This window comes from Lineus longissimus, chromosome 19 (assembly GCF_910592395.1).
Source record: "Lineus longissimus chromosome 19, tnLinLong1.2, whole genome shotgun sequence".
NCBI classification, from domain to species: Eukaryota; Metazoa; Nemertea; class Pilidiophora; order Heteronemertea; family Lineidae; genus Lineus; species Lineus longissimus.
The window spans coordinates 6692896-6717709 of NC_088326.1; the positions used below are offsets into that span (position 1 = coordinate 6692896).

The window sequence follows — 24814 nt, forward strand, 5'->3', positions numbered from 1 at the left end:
GACAACCCATTTGTGTCGTATATCACTGGAAACGCCCGATTCCCGTGAATAAGGACAATCACAATGTATTACCTTACCAAAACAAAAATGTGTCGGAAGGAACTATGGATGGTCCCAACATGGGGGTTTGGGGGGGGTTTCCCCTCCATTGCACTGGGTAAAAACGTTACGCTATCGTAGGGGGGTTCGGGGGTGCTCCCCCGACCTTAAGGGGGGCTCACTAAGTCCTTGACTTTACATATTAGCGGGCAGTTACAGGATTTACGAAGTGAATCATGGCAATGAGCCAATAATAACGGTAGGTGATAAAGCTTGGAACCAGTGAAACCTTGAAACCAGTGATAAACCTTGGAATCAGTCCTAAAAATGCTTAAAAACATGAAATAATGCCATTTGAACCTAAGGTGGTTACGAATCAATATTTGGAGCTTATTTTTACATGATCATATCGGAATTTGACGGTAGTTTAGAAATCAGTCGCATATCCGATTCAATAATCTATATTTTAGAACAACCCAGTCATACCTCGCCTCCAGTGTACATTACTGATCTCCCAAATATAGGCATGCACGTCACGACACGCCCACCACACACCCATAATATGGACCAATCAGCGCTACGGAGCGGTGTGATCATACAGGGTGATACAGAGAAGACTGACTACATCATGCAGTACCGGCTGGCACTTATCCGTAGAAACGTAGATGAAGGTTTATTACCGAAGGTTTTAGCCGGGTTTGGAGATGAAAAATGTGAATAAATTCCTTCGCTGTGAGCGATTTCGTACATATTCATGTACACATCGAGGGATGTAGAGATATTTTCATGATGTAACCAGTTCTAAGCGGACACATTTTTTAGTGATTCCCGTGTGCATGTTTGTCATATCTACTGAGCTTTATCAGAGCATTATATATACAAATGATTCTTCTAATAAAAACGTTTTATTTTAGTATATTAGTATATGGAATACAAAACAATCACAAAAGCTTACTTTTTCTTTCATCGAAGAGCAATAATTAGATATATGCAAATGGTGGCCCGTCATGAATATAAGTTTATTTTGTAACGACAACAACACATTTCCAATGTGCATTCAATGATGACGTCATCCTCCACAAAAGGTTGATTCTGGAACTACTGGCAAATTGCTATCAATAAAGTCAGCTGGGACGAGATTGGCAGTTGGGAGGGTATAAATGGTGGAAGGAACGCGCCCGATTTCACGCGGAACTTGCACAGTGATTCCACGGATTAGTACAGACTATTCCAAGGTTTATCACTGGTTACATGGTTTCACTGATTCCAAGTTTTATCAACTACCATTAATAACACCTACTTCAAATCATGCAAGAACGTTGAGTGGGTGAAACACTTCGAAAATGGACTTGTTCTCACAATTACGGTAGTTTCCAAGGCGCGAAATGGAGTGGATCATTATTGAAAAATGACTTTCATCAAAATTTTCGTCTGCTCGAGATGAGTGATAAATCATTGCTACGCACTGGGTAAATCGTGTACGTTGACCACCGTGGTCTACTGGCAAACTGTGGTCAACAGTGAAAGAAAAGGGGGGAGGGGTCATATCCTGGTCGACCCTGGGTCAACAGTGACATCCAAAGTGCTACAATAAACACCTTGACTAAGTCATGTGTGAGATCTGAGTCAGGCAGCTACAACATCTGGCGGGCGGATGTCAAACTTCTGGAGAAGAATTGTAGAACCATTTGAAACATCAACATTGGTTGTATGAAAACATCATTGTATGTCATAAGTTTGAAAGAAATAGAAAAAAACAAAGTTCTAACTACAATTTAAATGTATTTACTCTCTCAATAAATACCTATGCATTTATATCAGTTCAAACAGGTAAACAAGTAACCATTTAATAAGTACTAGCTACAATTGGCTGGAAAACCAAAGGGAAATAAACTCATTAAAGGCAAGTTGTTCGTTCAGGTTACCATTTTAGTACATACATGCACACTAAAGGCATGTTGCAACCATTTTGGTTACTCATGAATACTGGCAACCAAAAATGACCAATTCGGCAACTCAAAATCCACAATTTTGGTGATATCTTTACTTGTGAGCCATACGATTCCATATGGGGGGGAATTCCTTTTTCCATATGGGGCGATTCCTTATGTTCCCAGGCTCTATGTTCAATGTTCATCCTACACAATAAAAGACCAAATCCTTCCATGGTTTTTATAGATATAGTGTTTAGGATGGGGTACTCTAAGAGTCAGGGTTTCTTACGACCACCCTGCCGAAGTAGTCAATGCATCAAAGGTTTGGTGAAAATGGAGTTTGCAGATCAAACTTCACCTGGGGGAAGATAGAACACTGTGAATATAGGACCCAGCAAACATATCAACCTGAACCTCATGGTCTTATACTCCCATTAACTCTTTCGCTACCACCGGGTTTTAGCAGTGTACCTTACCCCTGGTCCGCACCCGCTATCGACCGGGCAGCCTTGATCCCAAGTTGGCATTAGCATATCTTATGGACAACATCTTTACTAAATCGAGTGCAGTGCTGTCATTTTATTTTATAGGTGTTACCAACCAAAAACGTATAGGGACTCTGGTGAACCATAGAACTTGTGGAAAATTTAGTAGTACAGATTACTGCAGGCCAACAGAAAACGGTGAACAACCCGGTACATACCAGGTACAGTAACAAAATGGTTAAACGTAGCCGGGTATTGATATTGATAAGATGCAAAAACCTTGATGGTCAAGATGGAACATATTGGACCCGTGTAACATAAATCGAGACCAGAATACAAAGAAAACAAGAAACTGTGATAAAATCATATATATTTTGTTGTTTTGAAACATAAAACTTTGGATGCTGAAAACAGCATGCCCCGGCCCATTGAACAAAATATGCTTACATAAAAGTGTTTTTGATCAAGGTAGAATCTGAAATCAATGTGAATTGTAAGTCACTGTTTGTAACAGGGCAATCCATACCTGTACTTCATTAGTATATTTAGATGTTATCATATGAGCAGAGCCGTATCAGTCCTGGTATCATGACCATAGAACCTGTATCAGCCAGAGGGCTAACCTGAGGGCCGATACGGGTTCGAGGCCATGATACAAGGGATAGAAAGTCTAAATGAAATGGCCAGGGGCCATTGTGCTCACCGCACAGATATCTGGTGATTAGGAATTCATCCTGGTAAAAAAACATGCTACATGTATAGTATATAGATCAAACCAAAGTCGGTATGACATGTGATGTATCGTTGCTTGGAGTACCTATCATAAAAGTATCATCGAAAACAAGTCACTAATAAGCGAGATATTGCACTTTTTACCTTTTTTTGTTTTGGCCTACTGGTGGCAGAGTCGAGAATCAGATCAGATCGAAATTCGGTGTCCGAGGTTACATGATGTAGGGAGTCATGTGTACCAAATTTCAAGTCCATAGCTTTATCGGTTAAGAAACGTGTCATAGTTACACTCAAACGGACAATTTATGTCATTTGACCTCTGTGACCTTGAAAAGTATGTCAAATCAATAACCCATAGGATATGTGATGTATCCTTGCTAGGGGAACCTACCATAAAGATTTTATCGAAAAGGAGTCACTCATATGAGAGATATCACACCTTTTAGGTTTCCACTTCTGGCCCCCTGCTGGCCAAGTCAAGAATCAGATCGGACCGAAATTCAGTGTCAAAGGTTAAATGACAAAGGGAGTCATGTGTACCAAATTTCAAGTTCATAGCTTTAGCGGTTAAGAAACATACCATAGTTTACACCGAAACAGCCAATTCACACCATTTGACCTCTGTGACCTTGAAAGCTAGGTCAATTAGGAGATCCTACCATAAAAAATAATCAAAAATGAGTCACTCATAAGAGAGATATCATACTCCTTAGGTTTCCACTTCTGGCCCCCTGGTAGCCAAGTCATGAATCAGATCGGACTGAAATTCATTGTCAGAGGTCACCTGACCTGGGGGGGGGGGGGTCATGTGTACAAAGTTTCAAGTTCATAGCTTTAGCGGTTAAGAAACGTGCCACTGTTTTTGAAACATGATACGACGACAACGACGGACAACGGACACTGCGCTGTTGTATAGACTCCCCTACGGTGTGCCAAAAAGAGATCAACATAAAATTATTAACATTTTTGAACAAGGGTCCTTTTATCATGGTTTTTCTTCACCATTCTTTTCTTTTATGATAATGTTTCATTCTGAAAAATAGATGCATCATTCGTGCATGAGTTTGCCTCAAGCAACAAGGACCCGACAACAAACAGCTGACCCTGTCAATATTTTATGGTGCAAAAGTGATCTTAAATTTTACAAATTAAAATCACTTTATGAATTTATATTTTCCCAATTGTATGATTCCTTTCCACGTCTTTGTCTCTAAGCTATGATTAAAGCCAGGAATAGCCTGAGACAATATCGTACTTATGTTTGGGACTATTAGGTCAGGTAACAAGCATGTCCGAAGGGTTCGTTTAACAAAATCGCCAAGTCATATGTATTACCTCTTTGTCTATCATTTTCATGTTCAGGCGAAGCAAGTTAGTGGGCTTAATTATACTCAATTTCTATAGGAAGACTAGAGTGCATATTGCCTTAGTCATTGTTTAAGCTAGAACAGGCTTGGGCCAAAACTAGCTTATTGGTATGTCGAATGGATCGCCATTAATTGATTAAGATTATCGTTATATAACGATTCGAACTCAGTATGTTTGGTAACCATTTAGGGTTTCCAAGGATGCAGATTGCCAGCCTCAATTTGGTACACTTATCTGGTTCTGGTCACCCAAGGCGTGGACCCTGGAAGTTCCAAGTGTGTCTTACGTTGTTTCTTTTTAGCCAAAATATTCCTCTGGGCACGCTATAAGACCCAGCACTTCAGTTGAGAAGTCACTTTAGGATACTTTTGACAATTATAGCAACAACCTAAAACGACATTTGAACTTCACCACATTCCTTGAATATTTCAGGTAAGTGTTGAGACTTTTGTAAATTCATCTTTTTGCTTGTGAAGTATGTGTATCAACTTTATTAAGAACAACTCTCTTGATGTCAATTTAAATGTCTGGTAACCTGACTTGATTAGACTAAATCTTGAATAAGCAATCATTCATAAACTCCTAAGTTCTAAACAGTGTAAGTTCCTTGTGTCACTAATTTTAGAATCGGACAGCGGATTTCTTGTGTCATGTTCATCGCTCATCTTAACAATATTGTGAAATTGTGTAACACTGTCTTATTGAATGTAATTTATGTAAGGATGGACCCAGGATGTTCCAAATGTGTCTTACGTTGTTTCTTTTTAGCCAAAGTATTCCTCTGGGCACGCTATAAGACCCAGCACTTCAGTTGAGAAGTCACTTTAGAATACTTTGACAATTATAGCAACAACCTAAAAAGACATTTGAACTTCACCTCATTCCTTAAATTTTTCAGGCGCCCAAAAACAAGTAGAACTAGTATTGGGCAATTCGCCTAACAGCAAATTGCAGACCATATCCCTGGTGAAAGTATTTTGTCATGTTGAGAAATTAGGTTTGCACCAGGATATAACCAGATAAATCAGAGGCAAATAACCCTGAATAACCAGCTGAATTAGGTTGTGACAGTAGGTGCATCATAAATACTAGAATTAGCGATGGTTCTGGGACTGCAACAACTCAGCATATGGATGGTCAGAATCCAGCAGACAACAAGCAAATGTAATCTGAATCTCAACATCTTTCGTATCTTTTGATGAGTTTTCTGGTCGAGTGAGGGAAACCAGTTGGCCATCTGATATGGCTGGTGGGGATGAAAGCTCCCAATGTTGGGACGACCAATAATACATTGCGTCTCCACAGTATTTATATTATAATACCTCCCTCCATGCACACATGGTTCTGCTGCCAATTTTTTCTTCAAATGATCTAGGTGTCAATCATGCACTTGTGTGTACTAGCACCACGTAGGTAACTTCTGATCTGATCTTAAGTGGCAGGTTTTTGGTGCTTTGTCCTGGTGCTCATTTTTAAGATGACAAAACACTATCACCAGGGATATGGTCTGCAATTGCTGTTAGGAAAGTCACAACCTGGGGACAAAAAATAAATGTGATTTAGACTTCACATTCCTTTGAAGTGTAGGTTGCAACATCCCAGGCCATTGATGCATGCATGGTCACAACATAGGGGCAACCGGGAATCATGGCAAGGATTTTTACAACCATTCTTTTGAGGTGTAGATTGTGATGTGAGGGAAGTGTCTTGATCTCTACATAAAATTCCTTCGACATGGTGCAACAAAACAGTCCAGCAGATATATACATGGTCATAGCATGCGGCATCGAGACAACCAGTATGCAAGGTAACGGCCAGGCCCAAGGGGTATGACCGATCAGCACTAAGAGTAAAAACGTAACATGCAATAATATCTTTTTAAACTAACTGCCACAGTAGGTTTATTTATTCAGTCTTTTTGAAGTTAAAGTATTACAGTGAAAAGAACGAATATTATACTGGTTTGTCTTCGGACGGCAAATTCAGCACTGCACCGATGTCAAGGTTAAGACGGTTATATGACTTTGCCTCATCAGCTCCTCGTGGTCAAGGCTCCTATATCCGTGACTGATGCGGTCGCAGAACAGAACAGATGCTGATCATCCTCGTCACTGCGTCAGGCTGTAAAACAGAGCGAGGAAATATTTTAACTTCACCAGAAGTTTTATCATTCATTATTCAGACCAACAGACACTGACTACCTGCTAATAGTCTATGAATTTCATTGTCATAATTCAGAACAAACACTTATCACCTTTGCTGACAATATTTTCAGAAGGTGTGTACATTCGTGTGTCCATTTACACTGCACGTGTATACATGCTTTACTGTACATTTCTACAGGAGTGAGCAGGATGTACAGAAAAACGATCTCCAAAACTGTTGCTTTCAGCACTCGCGACACGTTAAGCGAGGTTTTAGCAATTATTTTCAGTGAAGGTATATCTCATGTGTAGAGTCTGGGTGATTTTGAGACATTCCTAGGTGTTTAAGGCGCACAGTTTGATGAAACTTGCCCGAATTCGTAATTTTTTTGATGAATGTATATCCGCCATTGCGGGGATCTGGAAACTTTCGGATGACAAGTTTGCCTCAAAAGATGGACGTGCTCCCTATAATCACCAAAACTAACAGCTAATATATATTCTTAAGATCTTTTTCTTGATCTCTGATGAGTTAATTTTGTCTGATGCAGTGTTTCAACACAAATTTGAGGGCGATTACAATCACGAAAAAATCACACTCACCCAGTCTAGAATGCGTAGACGAAATGTCTGTTGGCTCTTCCATGTAGCGGGTATCCTCCCACCTGTTCAGGTCGGGACAGATCAACGTTGAGCAACTTGCCTAATCGGTAAAAACGCGGGAGGCAGTGCTATTACCGGAACGGTTCAGAACCGGCGATTTTCATCAAAAATTACCCGAAAACTAAAAAAGTAAGCAACGGCTGCAAAAATAAAGTACACGTTGTTCGTAAGCAGGTTATGAAACGTAACCTAACCAAATTTCAGGTTGTTCCGTGCGGCAGTTTCGGAGATACGTGTCGAAAACCACATCCCTCGGGTCCTGGCGATCGGCTCAGTAAAAACAATAGACCATATCCACGGAGTTGTGGATATGGTCTAACTAGAAACATATTAAATAGCTGTGACAGACCAAACATGGCTGCCACGCCACAACCAATTGCATTGTACATGACTTCTGCTGAGTTTAAAAGCATGGTCGTGACGTGAAGGCGTGTTCCTGACGCAGCAGTGCGGAAAATGCCAACAAATTACGGCTGTTTTGATTTTTAAAGGACTGTTGGGATGGTTGAAATGATGTGTTCCAAGAAAACACAACATTCATTGGAGCAGAGGAGCTTCCAGCGATATCTCCCTGATACAGATTTCAACAATCCAAATCTGTATCAGTCCTGATTTTGAAATTTTATCGAATGATCTTGGAAAGTCAAAATGCGGACCATTTTTAGACTATCTATATGATACAAAATATTACATTTTCACTGACATGTAACACTGCTATCATGTATTAGTTGGGCTGTGATACAAAAGCAGCACCAATGCAACGAGTTTGTGAACTTAGAGGAAATTGTTTTTCATTATTTCCAGCATGCCACATGATGCAGGCCAGTTTATTACTGGACTTGGTTCGTCAATAAAACAAAAGTCAAAAGTCCTCACGCAGCAATGATCGTATTCATGTAGTCAGACATAATTTCATCTGAACATACAACAGTTGATTCAGTCACTCCAGGCAATTTGACATGATATTTTGGCAAACAATACCAATGAAGGCCTAAGAGACCAAAAATTAAGGGACCATGGTGCTCACAGCAGATTGAACTTGATGTCAGGCTTGGTTTTGTGAGACAACCAACATCATCAGTGATGTATCAATTTCTATTCTAAAATACCTCAACTAAATACATGTACAGAAATGTGATTTTGACTGCTTCCATATTTTCTACCAATTATTAAGCCAAGCGGTTATGGCTGCAACACCAAAACCAAAAATATCCATAATGTATTTTATAAGTCTAAACTATACATTGCAACAAAGGTGTTCTAGATTATTACTAATATACGAACTGTATGCACTAAGAGCATATTTTAAGTATGAATTACACAAACATGTAATGACAATATTATTTCCACTAAACTCTTTCCGTCATGCATTATCCACCACGGTGCACACCTAAAGCCACCTGCACTGCCACAGATTGACTTGAGGATAACTGACCTGAACTTGAGTGCAAAACTGCCACCGATGGCATCATTGGCACCAGAAACTTCCTTTTACCTTGATTCTAGAATAATAACTCAAGAAGACCATTCAAACATTAAAAGCAGCTACAAACATACTTTATCTGATAGCTGAGTTGTATCATATGATATGTAGAAAATACTAAACATATTGAATGGTACAGCTACAGCGGTGTTGTATAGACTTCCCTACAGTGAGCCAAAAAGAGGATTTGTAAGCACTCTCTTTGCATCAATCTACAAAACGTCGTGTTTCAATATTGGTCAAATTCTTGCCTCGATTTTGTTGAAACCACTGCCAGATTAATGACTATGATTTCCTGAACAAGAATATTTATGCTATTTTGCCTAAATATCATTCATCTTTGGAGAAAAAAGGGGCAGGGGTACGCTAACTGATCGGCAAAGCCGCAGCGATTCATCAAATGACGAAAACCAGGCGAGATGGACAAAAATGCCTATTATAGCTCTAAAATCGTAATTTTTCAGTCAATTTCAAAATTTAAAAGAGCTATTTGTGATAGAGATGCATTGCTGGCGAACTGTCATGTTTCCAAAAGCAGCACTACACAATATTTTACCGGAAATATTCCCGAGATACACAAACTAAACAGCTAATCCCAAGGGTCATCAGGTCAATCTTGATAAAATGGACACCCAGAAAGGGCTCTAAATGGGCGTTCTTGCAGAAAAATCATTAGGGGCAGAAGAACATAATGGAATAGGAAACTTCTGGAAGTGCCCCACACCTGTGCTTGATACAATTTACAAGTCCCTCTTTACACCCATTCTTGAGTACGCTGCCCTGGTCTTGGACCCGCAACTCCAGAAGGACATAGACATACTGGAGCGAGTGCAGAGAAGAGCAGTCGGATTTTTTGGAAACCAGTACAGAGACAGGAAACTGGGAGCAATGGCAAGACTATACCAAACCCTTAAATGGGAAACCTTACAGTGCCGAAGAAGAAATGCATCACTCATCATTCTCTTCAAGTGCCAAAATGGGTTGGTCGACTTTGCAACACCAAAGAACAAGAGGGGAAAACAATTACCATCAACTTAGATGCACCACTACCCAAGAAGCCCAGTCTTTTTTCCATCGCACTATAAGGAACTGGAATTCCCTCCCGAACCCAACAACATCAGCCCACTCACTGAAGGAGTTCAAGAGGCACATCACCGCTAACTCTGTGTAGACCACAATGATTTTATGCCAGATTTTAACAGTTTTACCAGCACCAACCAAGATTTTATTGTCTGCACATTTGCATACCCACACCGGGTTGATTACGCGCAGTAATGCACCCGACCATGTAGTGGTAGATGATGATGGTGATGACGATTTTTACGCAATGCTTATGCTATGTCACTGTGTATCCCCTGTGTATTACAATGTGTAAACATGAAACGGCCAGGGGCCATTGTGCTCACCGTATACATCTTTTAGTAGGCAGGATCATGCTTAATTTAGAGGTGAATATGGTGAACACAATCAGGCATGAAGACTTTTTTAGATGTGTATTGATGTCAAGTAATAAGACAGGGCAGTATATATAAGTTTATGAGCCAACCAATAATAGTCTATGACATCAACAAGATCAATATCGTGTGATTGCTATGAGTCCCTGCAATAAAAAATTCATCGAAAAAAAGTCATTAATAAGCGAGATATTGCACGTCCTACTTTTTCAGTTTTGACCCCCTGGTGGCCAAATCAAGAATCAGATCAGGCCAAAATTCGGTGTCAGAGATTATCTGATGTAGGGGGTTACATGTACCAACTTTCAAGTTCATAGCTTCAGCAGTTAAGAAACGTGCCATAGTTACACTCTAATGGCCAATTTATGCCATTTGACCTCTGTGACCTAGAAAAGGAGGTCAAATCCAAAAATCGTAGGACATGTGGTGTATCCTTGCTAGAAGTCCCTGCCATAAAAATTTTATCGAAAACAATTCACTCAAATGAGCAAGATATTGCACTTCTTCCTTTTTCCATTATGGCCCCCTGGTGGCCGAATAAAGAATCAGATCAGGCCAAAATTCGGCATCAAAGGTTATCTGATGTAGGGGGTTATATGCACCAAGTTTCAAGTTCATAGCTTTACTGGTTAAGAAACGTGCCATAGTTTACACTCTAACGGCCAATTTACGCCATCTGACGTCTGTGACCTTGAAAAGTAGGTCAAATTGAAAACTCGTAAGACATGTGATGTATTCTTCCTAAGAGTACCTACCATAAAAATGTTATCGAAAACAAGTCACTTATAAGCGAGATATCACACTTTTGGCCCCCTGGTGGCAAAGTTGAGAATCAGATCGAACTGAAATTCAGCACCAGAGGCTATGTGATATAGGGGGTTATATGTACCAAGTTTCAAGTTCATAGCTTTAGTGGATAAGAAACGTGCCATAGTTTACACTCTAACGGCCAATTTACACCATCTGACCTCTGTGACCTTGAAAAGTACGTCAAATTGAAAACTCGTAAGACATGTGATGTATTCTTCCTAAGAGTACCTACCAAAAAAACTTTATCGAAAACAAGTCACTTATAAGCGAGATATCACACTTTTTAGATTTCCACTTTTGGCCCCCTGGTGGCAAAGTCGAGGATCAGATCAAACTGAAATTCAGCACCAGAGGCTATGTGATATAGGGGGTTATATGTACTAAGTTTCAAGTTCATAGCTTTAGTGGTTAAGAAACGTGCCATAGTTACACTGAAACAGCCAATTTACGCCATTTGACCTCTGTGACCTTGAAAAGTAGGTCAAATTAAAAACCTGTACGATATATGATGTATCCTTGCTATGAGTACCTACCACAAAAATTTCATTCCAAACAAGTCATTAATAAGCGAGATATCACACTTTTTAGATATCTACATTCGGCCCCCTGGTGGCCAAATTAAGAATCAGATCGGACCGAAATTTAGTGTCACAGGTCATCTGACCAAGGGAGTCCTGTGTACAAAGTTACAAGTTCATAGGCTTAGCGGTTAAGAAACGTGCCACTGTTTTTTAAACAGGATACGACGACGACGACGGACGACGACAGACGACGACGGACGACGGACACTGCGGTATTGTATAGACTCCCCTACGGCGAGCCAAAAAGAAGCAAGATAAAAATGAATTTAAAATGGTGTTTTGAAGTATGAAATGCACAAATAAAGTAATAGGAACTTCCAAATCTCTTCATCCATATTTTGCACATATTTTAGAGGAATCCATTCATTTCTTGGCTATTTTATTGACAGAAGCCCGGGATAGAAATTTATTCCCCTGCTGTTTCATCGATTCGAAAATGATACAGTATCTTTTTGACATCCATGTATGAATCATTTTTTAAAGGTAACAGATATGTGACCCGCTCTACCAAAACTAGGCGCTTGTCACATCTGAACTTGACAGGTTGATACGGACTTGTTGTTCATTTCCCTATTGTAGACCTTTTGTGAAATGTGACCAAATCAGTTTGTAATAGATTTCACAAAAGGTCTACAATAGGGAAATGAACAACAAGTCCGTATCAACCTGTCGAGTTCAGATGCGACAAGTGCCCAGTTTTGGTAGAGCGAGTCACATATTATCTCTTTTTTGAGAGGTTTTCTACACGCTGAGAGGAAAAAATGATACCGATCAATTAGGTGAGATTTAGGTGGATTGAAAGTAGGTTGCCATTCGCCTCAAATGATTAACAAAACATGACCATCATTTTGAACCAGGGCTAAACTTGGCTCAATGATTGGACGCAGTTCTAGCTTTCGTCATCAAGCGGGGTTTTTTTAATTACACAATTTACTTTTTATGCTTAAAGTGCCCTCTGGTTACAAAAATGTCAACTACTTCGTACAAAACATTTTTTTTCATTAATCACTAACACATAGAAACTGATTTTACCGCAGGTCACAGGTCTGATCAGAGGTCATCCAAAGTTACACGATCACCAAGTTTTACGATTCTGCCTATTACGTTTACAAAATGTCGGGCATAAAACCATAAAGTTGAGCAGATGGACCGTCTGACTGACTGACTGACTGACGCGCGTGCCACTTGAACAGCTGAGCTAAAAAGGGTACCACATTTTGCTTCGATGCTTTTTGAAACTAGACAGTTCGCCTACAAATGTATTTTTCTTACAAATAAGCTTTTTTAAATTCAAAATTGACTGAAAAAAGACGAGTTTATAAATATTTAGTTTGACGAGTGTTGGTCATATCGCACGCTGTCCATCGTTTGATCTAACTCGACCATTGTCAAAAAGCTTATACCCTATTGTAATGCTCAACTCAATTTAGTTCTAAGGGGCCTGTAAACATAATGCTATAGATATCATATGTGGACCAAATTTGGTGAAAACGAAAGCTCTGACAAGGACCTTTCACAATACCAGGCTTAATCTTTAAGGCCATACACTTTCTCCAACTGATCAACCAGCTCTCTTTTTTCATCGGGTGGCAGGAAGGAAGATTTAGCAGCATTGAGATTCTGAAAATAGAACATAGGAATTAAAGCTGGATTGTCAATTCGGGGATGAACATGGGGAATTTCCCTTAAGTTCAGCTATATACACTAAAACAGGAAATTATTTGAGGGGCAGCTTAGTAAGAGTTTCTTGAATGGTAATTTGTTGTATCTTCAACCCTTTAAGAGCCAGTTTTTATAAGATTCAGACAGTGGGTGATATATGACATCTCAGATTTGACTAATTTTTTTTGGGTGAAAGGCCAATGGGTAGATAGAAAAATCCTAAAATTCCAGGTCCCTGAAACAAACGCTTTTTTTACAGGGCCTCTTGAATGATCGCTTATTTAACAATTGAGGGTCAAAATTGGGCAGGCGGTATTTGCACCACGCCACCACGGGCACCACGCGACCACCACGCCACCACGCGAACAGGCGGAGCGATCATAATGACGATATCAAAATAGCGGTCGATTCATTGGATCATGGTTTCTTGGAACAATTATAGATGGCGTTGGCACACACGCTTATCATTTATCGTACATACAAGTTTATACTCAAATTCACAGGGAAAGGTCGACCACCGCCTGGAACAACGCCGTCGCCATCTATTAACACGCGGGTCACGTGAGGGTCTGGGCGGCGATCATCAAAGTGGGTCCCACGAGCGACCAAAAGGTCCCCAGTAGCGATCGCGCTCTCCGAATGCATATGACCTAGGGCAGAATGTTCAAAATCAATGGCCTGATATGAAAGTTAATGCAGTAGTCATCTTTAAATTCCTGAAAAATCACCCGGACTTTTAAAACTGGGCACTATACTGACTTTCAAATGACTGTAATACGTCTACGATGTATAAGCCTGGGCCCATATTGCTATTCATGAAATCCCATCAAACAATAGAACAGGACTTTTAAATAGTGGACTATATTTACTTCACACCAGTGTCACAGTCTTCATAGTGTTTAAAGGGACGCTATAGGCAGCAGCTATGTAGGCAAAATAAAGTTACACGAAGTAGCCAATAGGGGCTCTCACCTCTCACAGGACGTCGAAACTATTCACACGAGACAATACACCTATAGGCAAGATGAGCCCGTCAGGTATTTAAAATCACTGAACCATTGTCGAACAATAGGGCGGGACCTTTAAAACAGGTCACAATATTTACTTTCACATCAGTGTACCAAATAGGCCTTCAATGCATAAGCGTACATGCCGTACAGGACCTTTACCGGGGACAAGTCTCTGTACAACTCAAATTCGCAATAATAGGTCTCCGATCTATACTTTCTCCGCAGTGACAGTATTGTGATAACAATAATGATGTGATAAGATCTCTCATGACAAACGGTTGGACACGGATGTATAGCGGCTTTATAATAGCCCTGCTTTTTGCAAATGCCATTAACAAGTAATGAATACTCGTAACTCCCGTCAGGCAACAACGCAGTATACCAACATGCCATCTATAATTGGTAGGTGTAACCAAAACTCTCAAGTGTCTGTGGTCTGATGGTCTGTTTTGATATCGTCATTATGATCGCTCCGCCTGTTCGCGTGGTGGCGTGGTGGTCGCGTGGTGCCCGTGGTGGCATGGTGCCCGTGGTGGCATGGTGCAAATACCGCCTGCCTCAAAATTGGACTTCGTAAGAAAATAGCTTTTGAAGTTGAAATATCTGAATGTGTCGCTGACTGCCCAGCTTGGTTTTGATAGATGTCAACTCTATGATGGAAGGAGCTGTGGAAAATTAAAAAAGTTCTGTCCATTGTTCCCAACCGTAGCAAGGAGGCTGTTCCATAGACCAGCCACCCTCCCTATTACATATATATAACTAATCCAACAGAGGGCAGCAGGATTTTACGATTTAACACCTCTTTTGGGTTGAAGATATGGGTCACTGTTTTATGTGATTATTAGATAACCAGAGGTGTATAAACAAGCCTCATTCTAAACAATACTTCTGAGTCACCCCAGGTAGAGATTAATTACTGGTATATATACTATGCTTAATATATACTCTAAAACCTCAAATACAATGGGTGATTTCAAAGTTGGTTTTGGTTTTAGTGTTGGGTGTTAGTGTCAGTTTTATTCTTAATTTCTACCCCTGAAAACCTATGTCTGGATAAGACCAATTCGAAGTTTTAGTTTAACACCAACACCTGGTTTTATCTAAACACCTAAAACCTGGGCTGAAACTTAGAAGAGGTTTTATTCTGCAGGTAAAACTAACACCAAGATGGACAGAGATAAAACCTTGGGAAAACCAAACATGCATGTTGTTGTCGTTGTTACTGTTGTTTCACTATTGTAACCGCTTCAGATCTATATAAAAATGGTCGTCTTCTTTCACGTCCATCATCATTCCCATCAGCGTTCAAAATACCAGCAACTACTTCTTGAAATGGTATGAACAAAATGATATTTTTTCTTAACACCAACACCAACTTTGAAATCCACTCGGTGTTAATGCCTAAGGTGTTAGTTTTATTGGTAATACAAAATGCACTACAAATCTTCCAAATATAACACCGAGCTGGGATTAAGATCAGACCTTGGTGTTCCAATTGGTTTCAGTGTGCAACTAAAACCTAATTTGAAATAGGAGAATGCTAAAACTGAGTGTCAAAACTAACACCAGAATTTATTTCATTTCTGGTGTTGTGGAGAGTTTTAGTTTTAGTCCCGGTGTTAGTTTTTGACACTCAAACCATCCCTTAGTTTTGAGCTAAAACCGGACATAATGCTAAAACCAACAAACACCGACTTTGATATAGGATGAAACTAAAACCCACTTCATTTCAATGCTGGTTTAATCATGGGTTTTAGTGTTCCATTTAGTTTTAAAACTAAATCTAAAAACTGACTTTGAAATCACCCAATGTCTGAGGCTCCGCCCCCATTCAATACAATGGAGGAGGGATTGTCAAGTTTTCACATTGTTCTGTCAGCCAATGACGCTGATCTTGACTGACAATCTAAGTAATAGGCTGGGTCTCTTTTATTAGAAGAAATGGGCCTACTATAACCAGTGATGTTGATTTCGTTTCACTATCAATGTCAGCCAAGAGCAGAGCGTGATTATAATACATGCAACTCCATTGGCCATTGCCATTGATAAAAGAATAATACCGGACCTATTGGCCCATCCTCATTCAAAAACATTGTAATGAATGGGGGGGGGGGGGGCTCAGACCTTGTACTCTAGGTTTTAGAGCATACCATTGTTTAGTGGAGCTAGGACTACTCTGACTGGAAGCATGGTTAATTTTTGAAAACAGGGACTTTGATGAACACAAAGTTTACGAAGATTGTAAAAGTTATTTTGTTCTTAGGACGCTTTATGTTTGGGCCAATTTTGCAGAACTTTTGACAGACTGATTATTATGTGACAACTATATGAGCAGTTTTTGCAGTGAAAGTCTCGTCTTACAAACAAGAGGATTTGTAAGCACTCTCTTTGCATTAATCTACAAAATATAGTGTAAAACAAGCCTCATTCTAAACAATACATTCTGTGTGACCCCAGGAAGAGATTAATTACTAGTATATTTACTATGCTGAATATGTATATCATACCTAGGTTTTGCAGTACATGAACCAAAATAAATTACATTATGGACCAAGGTCATTTAGATTACCGACCGACACGACCCGACCCGATGTGACGATGATACAAACCGACACGAACCGGGAAAAAGATGGCCGGCCCCGTCCTCACCAATGATGTGATGCTGGGCGGGTGGGGCAAACATTTATTTAATTCAGAACACGGATATTTTGGCCTTCATTGTTTAGGAGTCAGGCGTATCAAATTTCAACATATTGCGAACACATCAATGGACTCACCACTATAAATCATCCAAGGCTATTTATCCTTGTCAAAACTTTCTTGATCGCTCACCCTTTTGATCTTCACACTTGCCGCTGAAACTGAGCAGTCTGCTGCTTTGACCAATCAGCATGACATCAGGAGACAGCTGTCAATTAATGACAGGCCGCACGAAATTCAGCTTATTTTTTGAAGGAATTACCCAGATCTATTTTAATGAAATGGCCAGGGCCATTGTGCTCACCTCATGTGGGGGAAAGACGGATGAAGAGCATGGTATTGTGTCATGTAGTGTTAGGTTTGATGTAGGTCCAAGCAATTACAATTTCCCCAAAATGGCCAATACATTTGACCTCTGTGACCTTGAAAAGTAGATCAAATCAAAAAAGACCCGGACGACACATTGAATGGTTGTAAGAATTAGATGTACCTGAATTAGATGTATATAAAATTGGTGCCAATCGGGCAAGTAATTAAGGAATAATAGTATTTTGAAGAATTTTGGATTTGGCCCCCTCCCGGAGGCCAAACGGCAAATCAGATCGCACCAAACTTCAGTACCTGAGATCACCAGACCAAGGGGTACATGTGTACTTAATTTGTGATCAATAGTCATTGCGGTTAAGAAACGTGCCATAGTTACGGCCTGATGGCCAATTTACGCCATATGACCTCTGTGACCTTGAAAAGTAGGTCAAATTAAAAACCTGTGTGCCATATACTGTATGGTGGTTAGATGTAACCATGATTATTAAATTGCTGGCAATCTGGCAAGAAGTTAAGGAATAATCATATTTTTAAGGTTTTTTGGATTTTGCCCCCTGGTGGTCAAGTGGTGAATCATATTGGACCGAACTTCGGTCCCTGAGATCACCTGACTAAGGGGTACATGTGTACCGAATTTGAGATTAATAATCATTGGAGTTTAGAAACGTACCATAGTTATATCCTAACGGCCAATTTATGCCATTTGACCTCTGTGACCTTGAAAAGTAGGTCAAATCAGAAACCCGTAAAATATGTGATGAATCCTTGCTAGGAGTACCTACCATAAAATTTTTATTGAAAACGGATCATTAATAAGAGACATATCACACTTTTTATGTTTTCACTTTTGGCCCCCTGGTGGCCAAATCAGGAATCAGACCGGACTGAAATTTGATCACCCAGGTGTCATTACATGGGGAAACATGTGTACCAAGTTTCAAGTCAATAGCTCCAGTAGTTACGAAACATGCCCTGCTAACAGAAAACGACAGACGATGACGGACAACGATGACGGACGCCACGCCACAGCAAGCTCACATCTCAGAGAGGTGAGCTAAAAAGTAGTTAGAAGTAGTTAAAAAGTAGTTAGTCGCTTAACGGTCACATAACTGATAATGCGGATTCAAGGATATACACGCAACCCAGGACAAAAGAGGCCCTGGATACTCATAAGTGGTGAACTGTTTTGAACTCAGTACCGACAAAATCCAAATATGCAACGCACACCGAAACAGAGGTGCCTCACGAAAAACGAAACTATCAGCTCTTTTGAGAATTGGAAGCAAAACTTGTTGTACACATTATCGCTCGATCCTAACTTTGCCCAATTCCTGGCAGAAGGTGTAACCTGGCAAAAGAAAACAAGGGCAGACATTGTCTGGGGTTTCAAGAATGATGTTAAAACAGTCCCTGAGGATTGGAGACGAACAGCTCAACAGAAAGAGACTGATCTAGAGCTAATGTTGGGTCACATTGCCAACTTTTGCCCAGTCGTCTCAAGAAACACAATTGTGAAAAACTCTATCCGTCGAAAATATCTGGCAAACTATTCGTCTATATTTTGGTTTCCAAACCACCGGTGGACACTTTCTTGACCTAACCGAATGTCATCTAGAACTGGACGAAAGGCCTGAGGATCTCTATCAAAGACTTGTTGCCTACGTGGAGGACATTTGCTCAAAGCTGATGGATTATCACATCATGGGTCTGCTATGACAGAAGATGAGAACCTTTAGCCTACCCTCGAGAACCAGGACCCTAGCTTCTATCAAACCTGAAATCTCCCAAACGTTAGACTCAATTCTTGACGAAATTCAAACCAACGAAAGTGCAAAGGTGATGCGCGCCGCCACATCAAAGCAGTTTCGTCCCTCTCGCCCCAAGGAAATAGCCGAAGAGGCAACAAGTTGTGTCCCCTTTGTAAGCAAGCAGGCCGAGCTGACGGACACTTTCTTAGCGAGTGTAAGTTTCTCCCAGAGAAGGACCGACGGTACATGGTAAGAACCCGCTAGATAATTGGTATCCTTGACAGTGATGTCCCGGACTTTGTTACCAAAACTCCACCCAGCAACATTCTCAAGTTTGATACTCGTAGTGACAATGCGCCCGTACTAAGAAATGACTTTACCCATACTGCCAAGAGGATTCAAGTGTGCCAATCTCTTTACTTAGACTCTTTCTACAACCATTATAATGCTCGTATCACTATTGACAGTGGCGCCACAGGGAACTTGATCAGTTTGTCTGCTGTCAAAAGAATTGGTGTTGCTGTCAAAAGATTTGGCGCCACAGTTCACAGTCAGCACACCAGGAAGACGGGTCTTCCCCTTTGCATGTCATGGGTGAAACTAGACTTTCATTGACCAGGGAAGATCAATCATTGTTGTTTAAAGGTCTTGTTGTCGAAAACCTGGAAGTTCATATTCTTACAGGTACCCCATTTATGGAATACAACGAAATCTCTATCTGGCCTACAAAACGTGAGGTCATCCTTGGGAATGGTATGAACAACACATATGGTTCCCGTGGTGAAACATCCTCCAATCGTCCCGCAATCCAGTCAAGTGTGATTCACGCCCCTCAACTGTCAGTCACGGTTTGGCCTGGCGATTATTTCGAAATTGACATTCCAGCTGACATCCTTCTTGATCATGATTACACTCTCAAACCCAAAGTATATTCGAGACCAGTACTAACAGAAACCTGGCCTATGCCCTCTGTAGTGTCAAGCGTCGCCAGGAAAATTCGCATCCCCAACATTACAGATGAGCCTGTAGTCTTGAAACGCAATGAACACATCTGTCAAATTTGCCCTTTTTTGCCCCAGGAATGGAAATTGCGCAAAATCAAGCTGTGAAACAGCCAACCTCGCGAATAAAACCAGGTACGCTCAAACACTCCGCCGCAGTTAACCTTAACCCTGACGATGTATTGTTTGCTGACATAACATCTTAATTCAGAGCTGCCCTCAACGAATATGACAGTATGTTCAACCCCGACTTCAAGAGTTATAATGGTGCATCCGGCCCATTCGAAGCTCACGTTAATATGGGTCCTGTTCAACCTCCACAAAGGAAGGGTCGCTTACCTCAATATGCCGGTGACCAACTACTAGAACTCAAAGACAAGTTCGACACCCTAGAAATGCAAGGCCTCTTTAAACGACCTGAAGATGCAGGCATAAATGTAGAGTACTTAAATTCTCCTTTTTAGGAGACAAGACCACAATTGATTTTTTAAGCCTTTTAGCAGTTAAATTGTCAATGTTTGACCGCGACGCATCAAATACTGCGTGGGGTTGTGAATCTGAAATTTAGATTATGTTATTCCGGACAGTCCGGCAAGTAAATGGTAAAAAATAAACTGGTAGTTGACCACGGAAATTTTTTGATAATCGACAAATTAGACAGACTTTGATATTTCCACTCTTTTCAGCCAAATGGCAGAAAAAACTCAAAACACGCCCAATTACCCAATTAGCAAAATTCGAAATTAATTTTTTCATCAAATAATTTCTTTATATCTGTAGACTTGCCACAGCAAATATTTTTTCAATACCTCTCCAAATGTACTTGAGAGTTAAAAACATGCACTCGTCTAATTGATAGGCCTCGACAATCCAACCTAAGAATATTCATTAGTGGTCTTGTCTCAATGAAGGTAGATTTCAGGGGTTAACATTTTGAGAATTTTTTCAAACTAATGTAGATGACATCCCACAACACTCCAACAAAGGATAGTGATATCTGGACATTTTTGGAGAAATGAGAGACATTTCCAAGAGTGGTACACTGTGCCAAAAGCGACGAAAGAGGACAAAATCGACAAAAAGTCATGATTTTGCAGCCAACAGCACCAAATTCAAAGACCAGCCCTGGCCAGAATAAGCAAGCTATGGAGCTGAAAATTTAGGATGTGATTTGGAAATACCTTTGCTGTTAAGGGCACAACTTTCAGAATCAAGGCCTAAGTAGTTTCAAAGAAATTACAAAATGAATGGCAACACAACAAGACTTGTTAAAATGAAACCGAACTTAGACCGGGGCTAGGTTGGCTCATTTTGGGGTCAAATTAAGTTTTTTTCTCATTATTTTAGCTTGTTTTGACCTTAAATCATCAGCAATACAATATTCTAAATGAATTAGAGTGATTTGAGCAAATTCAAATTTTTCACTAAATTGACCCAAAATGTAGTGTAAATGGAGACAAGACCACAATTGATTTTTTAAGCCTTTTAGCAGTTAAATTGTCAATGTTTGACCGCGACGCATCAAATACTGCGTGGGGTTATGAATCTGAAATTTAGATGATGTTATTCCGGACAGTCGGGCAAGTAAATGGTGAAAAATAAACTGGTAGTTGACCACGGAAATTTTTTTGATAATCGACAAATTAGACAGACTTTGATATTTCCACTCTTTTCAGCCAACTGGCAGAAAAAACTCAAAACACAAGCCCCCTATTACCCAATTAGCAAAATTCGAAATTAATTTTTTCATCAAATAATTTCTTTATATCTATAGACTTGTCACAGCAAATATTTTTTCAATACCTCTCCAAATATGTGCTTGAGAGTTAAAATGAAATGGCAAGGGCCATTGTGCTCACCTCATGTGGAGGAAAGATGGATAAAGAGCATGGTCTTGTGTCATGTAGTGTTAGGTTTGATGTAGGTCCAAGCAATTACAATTTCCCCAAAATGGCCAATTTACAGTACATTCGACCTCTGTGACCTTGAAAAGTAGGTCAAATCAAAGAAGACCCGGGTGACACATTGAATGGTTGTTAGAATTAGATGTACCTATGATATAAAATTGGTGCCAATCGGGCAAGTCATTACTAGGAATAATGGCATTTTGAAGAATTTAGGATTTGGCCCTCTCCCTGGAGGCCAAACGGCAAATCAGATTGCAACAAACTTCGGTACCTGAGATCACCTGACCAAGGGGTACATGTGTACTTAATTTGTGATCAATAGTCATTGCAGTTAAGAAACGTGCCATAGTTACGGCCTGACGGCGAATTTAGGCCATTTGACCTCTGTGACCTTGACAAGAAGGTCAAATTAAAAACCTGTGTGACATATACTGTATGGTGGTTAGATGTACCCATGATATCAAATTGGTGGCAATCGGGCAAGAAGTTAAGGAATAATCACATTTTTAAGGTTTTTGGATTTTGCCCCCTGGTGGTCAAGTGGTGAATCATATTGGACCAAACTTCGTTCCCTGAGATCACCTGACTAAGGGGTAAATGTGTACCAAATTTGGTATCAATAGTCATTGCAGTTTAGAAACGTGCCATCGTTACATCCTAACGGCCAATTTACACCATTTGACCTCTGTGACCTTGAAAAGGAGGTCAAATCAAAAACCCGGAGGATATATGATGCACCTTTGCTAGAAGTACCTACCATATTGATGTGATCCGCTACTTGCGTATGTTGCATTCGCGATCAACTCGGGGACTTATGACGCGGTAAAAAAGGCGGTATCAACGTTCTTCTCTGGAAATATCATCCTACACGCAAAAAACAAGCTGTGGGAGATTGGTGACTCAAATACATTAGGCAAAAAGGAGAACAGGAAAGCCTCTGTTAATAGAACAGAAGAGGCAGCAAATGCGGCTGATATTGTGATGGCTATTCGTAAGCTAGACGCCGCTGACAAATTACCTAACTTCGTGATTGCAGCGAGCGATCTAGGAAAGATACCCAGAGCTCATCCAGAGGAGCTAAATAACATCTCGTTGGTCGACAGACTGGCCAAGCTTGAGCATAGAATAACTGAAGTTCAGTGTGTTGTGAAGAAGAACTCTCTCGAGATATTGAACTTGGCGACTCGTGGCGAAGATGAAAACAAGGAGATAGTAGAGGAGGAAGCAAGGGATACGCTGACGGCAGACAGAGGGGATTCCTCGCAGAGTGTGGTCACGGGATCGAGTGGGCCTCCAACTTCATTCCAGTCAATATACGCATCGACATCGCGCAATACTTCCCCTGTAACGAGGGGGCATAACGGTCGGAGGGGAGGTGCCCGTGGAATGTCCAGGAGTACCACGTCCAACAGATCGGAGGGAACGCTAGATAAAGATATACCTTCGTACGCGGAAGTTACTGAGCAGCCCGCGAAATACAACTCTTTCCTTTCTAAGGAACATCACTCATCAAGAGGAAGGAGGCCACCGGGCCCCCTAATGTCTATTCATAGAAGTGTGTCACGCCTTAAGGGTGCTGATAGCATGCAGTCGCTAGCATCGGACTATGTGGGTTGTGACAGTGACGGTTTCGAACCAGGCATACATGAATTACTGAAAAGAAAGAAACGCGAGGCCAAAAGGCGCAAGGCCATTACTGGCAGCGGAAAATCGCACGACAAATTAAAGGCTGGTCCGGAACCAGCAAGGGACGCTTTCGTCTATAGGATAAACAAGGGAACTCTCGAAGCGGACATAGAGGATTACGTGTCGGAGCAGAATATCAAAGTGCGCGCGGTTAAAATGCTCTCGCACTGTGACGCAGCTTTTTGCTCGTTTAGAGTGACGGTGGGGAAGTCGGACTTTCCAAAGCTAATGAGTGAGGACACGTGGCCTGAAGGAGTAATGGTAAGAAAATATATCGTCCCGTCTCGGGATCGCGCCACAAAAGAATCCGTTATATGAACAAGAGCCCTCTAACGTATTACTTCATTCTTACTTGTATCCTATTCCCAATCATGGCACAGTCGTTCGGCAATAGACTTCCACTTTCCATCACCAGTTACAACGCTCAGGGACTTGGTACTGGGAGAGTTGAATACCTGACAATCCTTTCTGACAAATACGATTTTATATTTGTGCAAGAACACTGGCTTCACGAGTGCGAACTTTTTGATGTGTTGACCAGTAGATTTCCCGAATGCAATGCCCACGCGGTATCTGGGATGGAGCCTGGCGTTATAACGAGGGGCAGGCCTTATGGTGGCACTGCCATCCTCTGGAAGACTAGTATCAGGCATGTAATCTCGCCAGTTACTTTCAAAACGAACCGGTTTTGCGCCATTGTTGTAGAATTAACTGACTCGGTAAAAATACTTATGTGCAATGTATATATGCCAGGCGTCGATAACCCCACCGAGTACGAAGACACTTTACAAGAATTGAATGCTCTGTTTGCTCAACAAGATATTGACCGAATAATTCTTGGAGGAGATTTTAATGTAGATTGGGTCAGAACGCATCTGAACACGACTCAACAACTTGAGATATTCCTGCAGTCAGAGTCACTGAAGACTATCAGCGATTTTGGTGAGATTGATTTTACATTCGAGAGTAAGATAAACAACAGCAGGTCAGTGTTAGACCATTTCTATATCACAGAGAATCTTCTGGGGGACATATCTGACCATAGAGTGACTCACGATGTCGATAACTTTTCAGATCACT

The 24814-nt window shown here is 40.7% G+C and overlaps 1 protein-coding gene across 2 annotated transcripts in view; it reads right to left on the bottom strand.

Moving 5' to 3' along the window:
- Positions 1–12362: 12362 nt before the first annotated feature.
- The window catches only part of LOC135502981 (adenosine deaminase-like), a 110640-nt gene continuing 98188 nt past the window's right edge, over positions 12363–24814 (bottom strand). For both annotated transcript variants that reach the window (XM_064796217.1, XM_064796216.1), the window contains exon 9: positions 12363–13313. In XM_064796217.1, coding sequence (XP_064652287.1) covers positions 13221–13313 — 93 coding nt within the window. In that variant the 3' untranslated portion in view covers positions 12363–13220. The remainder of the gene's footprint in view (positions 13314–24814) is intronic.